We start from the raw sequence: 11,973 nt of genomic DNA on the forward strand, positions 1-11,973 counted from the left end.
CAAACCTGCATGCGTTTCTGTCTTCTGTAGAACATCAAAAAGATATGTTGAAGAAAGTCTGTATCCAAATAGTTTTGGTTCGTACGGACAAAACATACAATGAAAGTCAATGGGAACCGAAACCATGCATTCTTCAAAATCTTCTTTCATGTTCCACAAAGAAAGTCACACAGATTAAAAGAGGGCGATTAAATGATGACAGAATTTTTATTTTTGATCTCTGGATTAATGGATCACTCTGTGATACTTTACTAAACAAAAATTGTGTCAACATGATATGAATTAAAAAAAATTTATCATGCCCATTGTAAATTAAGCTAATAAGGGGGGCGTTTACACGACAACGTTTTCAACTAAAAACGTAAAACTTTTTTACGCGTTTCGGCCGTTCATTTACGGCATTTTGGGGACCTGAAAATGCTAACTTTTGAAAACGGGATTCAAAGCGCACGTTTTTGAAAACGATACCGTTATCGTCTGTCTGTAAACTACAAAATTTGAATTGTGAAAACGGTGACGTCATGCGTATGCGAACTACGTGTTTCGTCTATAGGTGTGTAGTTTTCTTTACAGAGTGGCATCGCCATCTACTGGCCTGGCATGAATAATACAGCGTTTTTAGACATTTTTGCGGATCCGTGTGAACGATATCGTTTCGACAACGTTGTCGTCTGTAGGCGATTTTTGTTTTTTTGCGGTAAATCGTTGTTGTGTAAACATACCCTGAAGCTATTGAAGACAAAAGTTATTTATGAAATATCACCAGATTATACAAAAAAAATGTAAAAACAACTGTACAATATATTATCAAATGTGTATAATCAATACAAAATCGAATGTATTAGTATTCCAAATATATTCCTAAAATAATACATTGAGCTGATTCTTCTACAGATGGTAGAAATATTTTATTATCAACAGCAAATCATTCACAAAAAGAAAACACTGGCCTACTGATTGGTGCCTGTTTATATTCAACCTTCTTCAGAAAATATGAAATATAAATATGAATAGTCTCTGCAAAGTCAAACAATGCATAAAAAGTGGAAATACCATTGCTGTTATTAAGCATACATAAAGTTGCAAGAAAACTGTGTAGTGCAAATTGGATATGTGCTATTATAAAGAAATATATTTGAAAACATCCCAAACTGTTCTTGTGGTTTACTTCCTGACTTTATATTAAATCGACGCGTTCATAAATGCTTTTCACAGGAAAAGTATGTTGGCTTCAGAAGACTATTTGTCTGACTGAACCTGAAATTAAACAACCACCACCAGATGGTAGTCTAAGCATATATGTAGGTGAGGCGTCCCACACCAGCACTTTTTGATGAGCACTTTTATATTAAGGACGGCATAATGACTAGGGATTTTGCAAGGGTCGTGTCATGAGGTTAGAGGTTAGGATCGGGACGAGGACTCTGATTTTGGATCCGAAGATCTACCATTTGAATACGCAACCAACCACTAAATACATTTTAAAAATCCCACAGTGGAATACGTCATGTAGTAAATCAGTAGGTGTAGGATATTACGCTAACGAAGACTGATATATTATTGTAGCTGCATAATTTTCACAATTAAACTGAGGTCACTGAGTTTAAAACAGAGAGCTATTCAGGTCAAATATTGGATATTGCTGACTGTACATATTGGTTATCACAAAACCTCCTGTGCTTTTTACTGATGACCTCTAATGTTTTGTTCTGGACTGGTTGGTCCTGTATCATGGGCAGTTTTATACATTGTTGTGCATGGCAATGTGACTAAGATGAAAATGCAGCTTACTGAATGCAGTGAATGATTTATTGCAAGGCCCTACAGATCTTTTGGGTTTCCTGCTTCCTTCATCTGATGGATAATAGGAGACAGAGGAAGAGAGGTTTAATGTCTTTATAATGGTGCTTCCAGTAACAGAGTGCATTGATAATTCATGCCAGCAGCAGCAGGCCCCCCTTTTTTCACGCTATTCCGCTATTCTTCTTCTTACCAGCAGGGGCGCCATTTCAGTCAAAGAATACAGGACCATTGCTTTTCTCTAATTTTATCATCAATTTCTACCCGACTTCACGCTGTTTATCATCACTTTGCATATCGAAACGTTTCATTTGCGTTGTTTTAGGCAAGAAGCTGTTTAATTTTACAATGCACGGTTTGTGATTTCCACATTTTGCCTGTCGTGTTTGCCGATACGGAATTTCATTGAAGATTTCCAACCCTAAAATGAGTTTTCATCAAATATTCATTGGCCAATGCAATCACACCTTTTAAAAAAAATAAAAATAAAATAGCTTACATTCATCTTAATGATCATGGCATTCAAAACAATGAACAAATTACCATGTTTATTATGTATAGTATAGGCCTATATTATATACATATATTATGTATTTAGTTATTATATTATATAATATTATATTATAGTCTATACAGTTTGCAATATATATATATATATATATATATATATATATATATATATATTGCAAACTGTATATAATATAATAGACTAATATAACTTAATATAATATAACATAATAACTAAATGCATAATATATGTATATATCGCAAACTGTATACAATATATATATATATATATATATGCCTTACATTTTAAGTACAATCAACTTGGATGTTTAAGTCATTTAAACTTAAATTACATTAAACTGACTTAAAATATTTTAACCTTGTAACTAATAAATAAATAAATAAAAAACAGGTGAAAATTGCTTAACTTATTTTGATGTAAAAACATATGTTGTCATACCTTATTGATCATATATATTTTTTAATATAATTTATTGTTCACATGATAATTATAATTTAAAACAATTTCAAAAGCTGTTTTAGTAAGGCAGTAGACATTTTGGACCCTGCATTTCATATCAGATGGAGACTAGTGTCCACGAAGAAAAACATCTGCACCAAATAATGGCCCTTATTGCTTTGCCAGGTGATGGATGACATTTCCAAGTAATTCAATCAAACCAATTTAAGTTCAATTCAAGTCGAGCTAATTCTTCATTATCCTCTCAGTGCTCTGAATGGTCAGCCTGTAAAGTGAATTACCATCATTACAGCCACTATTCGCGTGAGGATCGATAAGGCAGGTGGATATCAGAGGAAATGACGGCGTAAAGCGTTTCATCTTCACTCCTTATCATCCGGGCACTTTCCATTGTAAAATTTTACACATCGACTGTCCTGACAGAACTCTGTACACTGATACTGATGACGTGTGCGTTTCTGAAATGTCGAACGTTGTCTTATTCATTATTTGATTCTAGGCTACATTATAAATGAACTGGCTGAGATGGTGTTCAAATAATTTGTGAAATAACGATGTAGCCGTCATAATATTTTAGGAAAGCATAGCCTATTTGTTTTATGCTCGTTGACCTTTGTGTGATCTGGAATTCTTGGAAAACTGCTGGAGATTCACTGACCACCTCGAGTTTTACCTCACGGACATGCGCACGAGAGGGGCGGGGGGTGGAGGGGGGTGTTAAGGGGCGGGTTTGGGTATATAATAGTTCTCTCACAGAACTTTTGCCTGTCGCCTGATTTTTGGGACAGCTCCACACAACATCCTAACACCAACTGGGGAAACTAACAGACCTTTTCAACCAAATACAACAGCACCGCGTATTTTTTTTACGTTGTCATGGAGGACCAACTAAAACATCATTCTGTTTGCCATACCTGCTTGAGAACAGACAGTTTCATAAATAAGGTAAAGAAAATATTTTGACAACCTTAAGGAAATCTTGGACATATCTGAAGATATTCTCTTTTTTTGTTGTTGACTTGAATAAACATCAGAAATTGACAGGTTTGGAAACGAAAGAGATTTTAGATGCAGTCTTTTGCACGTTCAGTTCGCGTAATGCAACGGAGATGTTTTTGACACTCTAAACTGCTAACAGCTCTAAACATTTTGACAGCTGTAAATGTGAACTATAAGATATTATAAACATTTACATAATGAATTTCGGTAAAGCTTATTTGAAACAATGTGTAGTAAAGCGCTTTACAAATAAAAATGTACTTGACACTTCATTCAGGATACGCGCGCACGGGGAAGAAGTTGCGCAAGGGGGCGACAGCACTTTAAATGAGCTGGGTTTAGGGAAATTATATGCTGAGTTGTGTGGAATGAGATAGCTGGGTATGTTCAGCAGTCTTGAAACTTGTTGAACGTTGTGTAAGAGTGTAGCCTAAATAAGGGAGATTAAAGCTCTTTTTTGACGTGGATAAGCAATTCATCTTCTAGCGTTAATTAAAAAGTCGATGCATGCAAGTACAATCCCAGCGTGTTTGAGGAATTGCATTGGCGATTTGGAATGCACTGAAGGAACTAATGGCTATTACCAGAGGAAGATCTTGAAGATAATGATCAGCAGGTCTTTCGACTTTAAAATATCATCTTTTTAGTGCTACAAACTACAAAATGCACAATTTCCCCAGGGTGTATTAAGTATTGCATTTGGTGAATTCGATCCATCGAAGAAAGAAATAATACTGTAGTTACTCAAAAATCTGACCTCTTTTTTTTGTTGTTGCTAAAACAGGCTACATGCATTAGAGAGAGAAAAACACAATTCCCGTGTTGCATGTACATTTCACTTATTGTGAACTACACTGCTTTCCATACTGTACATTGACATACTGGTTTAAACCATGTGATCAAGCAAGTCGATGGCCATGCATGCAGACATTGTATTGCATTACTAAATTCAATGCCTTGATGAAGCTAATAATAGTTGTTCAGTATTATGTTAAGTATTTAAGGTATACATGATATCTTCATAAAAATGGCATAACAAATCAGCTTTGCACATTAAAAATGAAATGCACCATCTAAACTAACTAAAACACATTATCTTTGCAGGTCATAAAGATGTACTGGTCCGTACGGATGCCCATATGCATACTGTTTTTAACCCTGTCTGCCTTCGAAGTCGCCTCAGCTGAAACGTTATGTGGTGGAGAGCTGGTGGACGCGCTACAGTTTGTCTGCGAAGACAGAGGCTTCTATTTCAGTACGTACATTTGGACATCTCTGTGTTTTCTTTTCTTTGGTTGCAAACCCTGCCAATTGCATGTCACGAACGACCAGAGTTACGAGCGAAGTCTCTGCAGATTGTGCTGACTGGGCGCATTCTCTCGCGATATCTGTGATTGCATATGAAAGGGATGCTAAATGAGCCACAATGGCCTGGTTGTTTACTTGCACATTCCGCCAGGGAAAGTAATAGTACCCAAGTGGCATTCCATTCACCTCTCCAGAAATGTTCCCAGGCTACACTCAATTGAAAAAAAGTTGTTTGTCCTCTTACACGGCTGGATGGATTGAGACAGCTTCATTACTAGTTTAGCGTAACAGATACTAACCAATTGATTTGCACTAGTTCGGTGCAATGATTGCCGATTGTTCGATCCAGATCCAGATCCATCTGCTGGTTGTACACCGTTCACATGCACGGAGGGGGTCGAGAGCACAACTTTTTAAATATTTATCGTCTTCCTCATGCCAGCACTGACAAACAGACAAGGCCTTTGTTTGCTCTTGTCCACAGAAGCCTAACTACCCCGAAAGATCATTATCCAATTTGGGCCACAGATTTTCCCCCCTCTATCCACCAGATCCACTCTTCAATGTTTCCCATCCTACAATCAAGAACACCCTTTCAGATCGTTGCGGTTGTGAGAAGCGCCAATCGTTCGCATAATATTTGACTGAAAATCAATTGTTCCTTCCTTTTCCCCGGTCTGGCTCCCCCACCTCCATTACTGTGTCCTGTATCTTCGCTCTTTCATGCCAAGTCTGTTCTTCTACCCCTCCCCCTTCCTCTCTTTCATGCTCCCTTTATCTCTGCTGAGCTGGCAAAGGACAAGGTCAAAGGATATCCACCATTTACTCATCCAAACAGAAGCGAAGACTTTTGCCCTTCAACACTCTAGCTGTCTTATTTGTATGCTTTCGGTCTTCCATTCCTGGGATCCGTGTTGCTGGGTTGTCGGCGAATTCTTCGAAACAGATTTCGAACAGCTCAATTAGACGGCATAACGAGATCAGTCCGGGCGAGAAAACAAATAAACAGACTCCATTTTATGCCACAGATTTTGCCTTTATTATACACTACGGATGCGTCTCAGTCAAAACACAATGAATCGAAAATGAAATCTGCTTTGACAATGGAATAACTGTAGCTTGATTTAAATTGACTTGCTTGTAGGGTTTGTTGAATGTGTTTGCATGTTTGATGGCAACTGTTTGGAAAGTTTGATCCAAATCTCTTCTTCTTTCTTGCTAAAACAGACAAAACTAGCACCCCCCCCCCCCCCCCCCCCCCCCCCCCCAGTCTTAACTGGTTTGAGATGGTCAAATGGCCTTTCAGCATGGCTATGTTGGTGTGCAGCTGGATCTCCAGCTGAAAAAATAAAATAAAAAAACAAATCAGTCTATGCTAGTTTGCTCGTCTGTTGGCTGGTTTTAATTAGGGATTTTTTTCCCCACCTTTCAGCTGTTCAGGCTGGATGACTAGTTTACCCAGCTAAACACCAGCTTTATCAGGCTCAGTGAATGGGAACTTAAACAATTAATAATAATCAAACCAACTTAGGTTGGTTTAATCAGGCTTTTTCCTGTTACCTGGTCAGCCAGCTGGAGTATTTGACAAGTGCCCCAAACCTGGGAAACCAGCAAACCAGTTTAGGCCTGTATAGTTCAATCAACATTGTATAATCCTGTCAATATTTACTCCCCCCAATGTCCTTCCAAACCTGTATGACTTTCTGGAATACAAAATAATATATTTTGAAAAACTGTTTTTGACTATGCAACGGAAGTCAATGGGGTTTAAAGGAACATTGGTCGCCACTGACTTTCACTGCATGGACAACAAACTGGTTTTGAACACAGGTTTGCAATGACATGAAGACATTTTTTGGGTGAACTTCATCAATTTTGTCTGACATGTGACCATCTAAGAGCTTCTCTCCCTGTCATCCATAAACTTATTTTATTTGTATCCCTGCAGGTCGACCAACTAGTAGGTCGAATAGTCGGCGTTCTCAAAATCGTGGGATTGTGGAAGAGTGTTGTTTTAGCAGTTGTAACCTAGCTCTACTGGAACAATACTGCGCTAAACCTGCCAAGTCAGAGAGGGACGTTTCAGCCACATCCCTACAGGTCATCCCGGTGATGCCCGCATTAAAACAGGTATGTCGACCGTGGGAAACAACAAAACCTTTATCACACGCACCATCTTGATTGTCCTGTGCTTTCTGCCGAACTTGTGCATCCTGGCATGTGGGTTTAAAGAAAACAATGAGCCAGAGTAAGGAACTAGTAAGCAAGTATTGCTCTAAAACTGCTGACCAAGTGGAAAATGATATGATAGAAGTGAGAGGTCATATCTAGGTTGAAATTTTCCTGTAGATTTACATCACATACTTGGATTGGTTACAAAACCAGTGTCTCTCAAAATGACCTGGATGTAGACTAGCTGGTTGGACATTGGGGACAAGTGGAACTGTGCCCGTATCTCCTTCCTTGTCATTCTTTCAGTGTTGAGTTTTGTTCTTTGTCAGTATTAGAAATTGATAGCCCTTTAAATAACATATGGTATGAATAGTTTGCCATTCATTTCCTCAACATCATGTCCTTCCAAACCTATATGACTTTCTTCTGCGGAGCACAAAAGGAGATATTTTGAAGACTGTTTTTATCCATATAAAGAAAGTCAATGGGGTCCAAAATAACACTGACTATCATTGTATTGATTTTAAAAGGAGGAGACTGTTTGGAACGACATGCGAGTGAGTAAATAATGGTATATTTGTAATTTTTGAGTGAACTAAGACTGTAAGAAAGACGAGGATTGGGCAAGAGAAATTCAAGTGGGGTGTTGTCTTGGTAGTTTAGGGTTTTTGGCTATTTTTGGCAAAATATCTGCAAAATCATTTCAATTTTTAGTCAAAACTTTTGAGTTTAAGAGAGTTTAAAGTCATTTTCAGAGATCTTCCAAGCAATCGTAGAAGATATCTGTCGTCAAGTCACATTTATTTATATAGCGCTTTTTACAATACAGATTGTTTCAAAACAGCATTACAGATATCTGTGAGAATTTCAACCTGTTTCAGGAGTCATTTTCTAACACTATTATTACTTTCGCAACAGGAGGTCCCAAGAAAGCACGTGACCGTGAAATATTCCAAATATGACGTGTGGCAACAGAAGGCCGCCCAGAGGCTACGGAGGGGCGTCCCTGCCATCCTGCGGGCCAAGAAGTTTAGGCGGCAGGCGGAGAGAATCAAGGCCCAGGAGCAACTGCACCACCACAGGCCTCTCATCACACTTCCCAGCAAACTGCCGCCCATCCTTCTCCCCACAGAGAACTACGTCAGCCACAAGTGAAACCAGGATCATTTGCACAGAGTCGATAAAAAAAGACTAGGGGATCAAAGCTTTTTGTCTCTGACGTCATTTCTGTGGCAGTCCTCAACAACCCTTCTTCCTTCCCCACCAGACGTGCTCACACGCTCTTCAAGTTTCTATTCTTGCTGTTTCGTTCACCAACAAAAAGGCAAATCATAAATGAGAGGTGAAGAAGCAAAAGAAAGAGCGAAGAAGCTGCGGAACGTCGAACGTTTTCGCCAGTTTGGAGGACGTCAGAACGCGAGGCACAGCTAGAGCTAGCATGAACGAACCCATTCCACTGCATTCTCCCGAGACAAAAGTATCTCTCTTTTAGTCCTTTTTAAATATTAGTTTGCACCTGTAACTATAAAGGGACATCCACACTGTAAGGAATTGTTGTAAAATTAGATTCCTGTTCCAGCACCTTGTAATCACAAATGAAAAGCAGAGAAGAGTCTGCGAATTGCACATCGCCACGGATTACGTCAAAGTTCTTGTTAAGTAAATAAAAAAGGCACTATTTTTTTATGGACTATGAACATGTAGCTCAAAAAATGTCATGGTGCTAGCTTTGGGAATGGACTCAAAGGAGAAGGGGTTGAAAAGCATGTTTTTTTTTCCTTTGAAACTTTATTAAACTTTCCGTTTTAAGGAAAGTGTGACTTTGGAAAGAGCAAACAAGAGCATATTGGCCGCGGGGATATCAGATGCGCATACGTAAGACACGCGACGTATGCCTTGGGTCCCGGCGCTGGAAGGAGCAGTGTGGGGACGCTGAAGGGATCATGTTCAAATGCCTGGACGTGAAGAACTCGCCTCCTTTCGAGCGTGGCTGCACAAAACCCCTGCTTTGCACTGCAGGAAGAGGGACATTGTGACCTTGAAAAAGTGGGATGTTTGTATTTTCTATGTTCTTTTTCGTGAAAACGCTTCAAGGAAAAAAAAGAAAAAAAAAGCCCAGTTTGGTTTCTGGTACCGTGACATTCTTGTTGTTGCAAAATAGGCTTTGTGTTTTTGTAACGTTATTTTACAGTTCTGAAAAAAAAGGCACAAATATCAATTCAAAGGGAAAAAACGCAATAATGTCATCTAACATATATTTTAAACGTTTATCCGTAGTATTCACATACTTTTGCCTGAGAAACAAATACTTGAATATATATATATATAAATATATATAGAATAAATATGGAAATATATATTATAATTAGTTTCCAGGGACATCATGTAATATTCTTTTAGTCTGAGCTGTATCTTGCGTAATGAGCCGCCAAGCTTCTTTTTGTTTGTTTGTTTAAGTACAAATATGGGCACTGTATAAAGGCATTATTTATTTTGTTATAAAATTATATATTAAAATCAGTCCAAATACAGTAATATACATAGCACTGATGCTCAACTGATGGATTTTATTTTATATGCTCTCTTTTTTTCCCCCATTTTACATGTAAATGCTTTTTGTAGATGCTTTGTACCAAAAAACATTTTCCTTTTTTTTTTTTTTTTTTGGTTCGCCACAGAGCTATTTTAAAATCAATATTTTAACAGTAGCTGTAGCCTGGATTGCTTAGGCATGTTGTAATACAAAAATAGGCACATACTCAGAATACTCTCTCTCTCTCTCTCTCTCTCTCTCTCTCTCCCTCCCGCATGGCTTTTTAATCTGCCAAATGGATTTCTGTTTGTAAAAAAAAAAAAAAAAAAACTACAAAAAAAACTTGCGTTTAACTTTCCTCACGAGGTTCTGGATAAACCCTGGTCTCTATATTCCACTATTGTACACAAAACCACTACAGTCTTGTATCATAATTTTCCTAAGGTATGCCATGTTTTGGGGGTTGAGAAGAGTCTGTCCCTGGTTCAATGTTTGTTCTTGTTGCTGAGTAATTGAACTGCAGCCATAAGTTAAAGTAAAAATCCATTATGATGTCACAAAGATCTATTATGAAGTCACAAAGAGTGGAATGTATATACATCCCTTCAATCTCGCCATTTTACAATAATATGCCCTAAATCCTCTTATTTCCTTTCGGTCGGGGTGTTTTTTCAAGTCCTCCATGTATCTTCATCTCAGTTGTTGAAGGGCTACCGTGTTTATTTACCCTAATACTCAGGAAATATCAGCGGATTTATGTGAAAAACCCAATACAAGGCCATTTTCTCTGCAGTTTCTCAAACAAGGACAACAAGCCAACATGGTTTCTTGTATAAGCCCCATCTTAAGGTCAAAAAATTTGTATCGCTTAGTATCTTGAAACTTAAAGGTCTAAGTGCCTGCGGTGTATCCCTCTGCCTTGATAATTCCAATATTTATCTGATTCATATCAGTTGTGACTAAGCAGTGCAATTATTGTAATTACTATCATTATTTTTATTATTTGAACATCCCATATTTCCAGAGGCATTGCCATTTGTCTATTATTCCTGCAAGGACTGCATTCACTGTTGTTCTTTCCAAACTGGTTACTTATCTTTCCGTGCGAACAAAGGCGTGTGAGGAAAACGCGTCCTTTTGCGCTAAAAATGAAGGGATCTTTTGTCTTTCATTGGCAACAGTTTAATATCAGTAGCCCACGCAGCCTGTGTGTATTTTAATTGATTTAACCTCTGCACGTTATAGAACGTCCGAAATGCACAATTCATGTACTTTCATTTTTAATATCAATAAAAACCATTTTATCAAACATGTTTCAGTCATGTGCAAGTGTATGTGTTTTTATTGCCGGGGTTGCACTGTAAATGATTTAGTAGACGTTGAGGCCTACAAAGAATTTCCTCGATGCTTTTAGCATCTTTTCTGCACTGGCTGATCTGCAGTGTGCCAACGAAGGAAAATGCACTAAAATGTGACCAAACAGTGAGCAACTGACATGGGAGCAGAAGCACGTCAGCTCCGCACGCTAGGGTTCAGCTCAGATGAAGTCAAGCAAGCTCTTGAAAACTTTGTATCCAGCAGAATTCAAGCTACAGTAACATCCCCACGGTCAAGCAATGTAAAAACTGGTAACCTGCAATATTTCTACCTGAGTAGTTTTGTTGGCATAAATGAACTTATTTAGATTGATTCAGCGATATTAAATAATATTTTAGACGGTGGAGTTCAAAAGTCTGGTGAAAAATGTTTTTTATATACAAACTGTTTCATTACAAATTATATTATCAGCATGACATTTTGAATTTCAGAATTGATCATTTATTTGATTATCCAGGTTTGTGCAAAACCTGATGATTCATGTCATCCAGCATCCGAATGTTCCAAAGAGCACATTGTGCTTATTTGCTATACACATTTCCTTATTTGATTAGTGACATAACAGTGCAGAACCTTATTTCTCATTAATTTTACAACATAATATTGCTTTGTATTTTATTTCCAGGTATAAATAAGACTTTGAATTCCAGATTTTCACTGTGAACTCTAATGTTTGGACCCCCGCAGAATTTATAATGGGGATGTTTAGATAATAAACCTAATTCTGTGAAATTCATTTGCATGTGCTGCTGCTAAAGGTTAAGGGCTGGTTACCATCCACACATGACTGATCATG

General features: G+C 37.9%; 1 protein-coding gene across 1 annotated transcript; it reads left to right on the forward strand.

Moving 5' to 3' along the window:
• The first annotated feature begins 3,545 nt into the window (after window positions 1–3,545).
• On the forward strand, window positions 3,546–11,113 carry igf2b (insulin-like growth factor 2b). Its single transcript, XM_056252110.1, has 4 exons — window positions 3,546–3,733; window positions 4,892–5,042; window positions 7,044–7,225; window positions 8,186–11,113. Exons 1-4 carry the CDS (start codon window positions 3,665–3,667, stop codon window positions 8,420–8,422), a joined length of 639 nt encoding a protein of 212 aa, XP_056108085.1. The 5' UTR covers window positions 3,546–3,664; the 3' UTR covers window positions 8,423–11,113.
• The last annotated feature ends 860 nt before the right edge of the window (window positions 11,114–11,973 follow it).

The sequence above is a fragment of the Rhinichthys klamathensis genome, unplaced genomic scaffold (genome assembly GCF_029890125.1).
Source record: "Rhinichthys klamathensis goyatoka isolate OS25496 unplaced genomic scaffold, OSU_Roscu_1.1 h1tg000092l_1, whole genome shotgun sequence".
In the NCBI taxonomy this organism is placed as follows: Eukaryota; Metazoa; Chordata; class Actinopteri; order Cypriniformes; family Leuciscidae; genus Rhinichthys; species Rhinichthys klamathensis.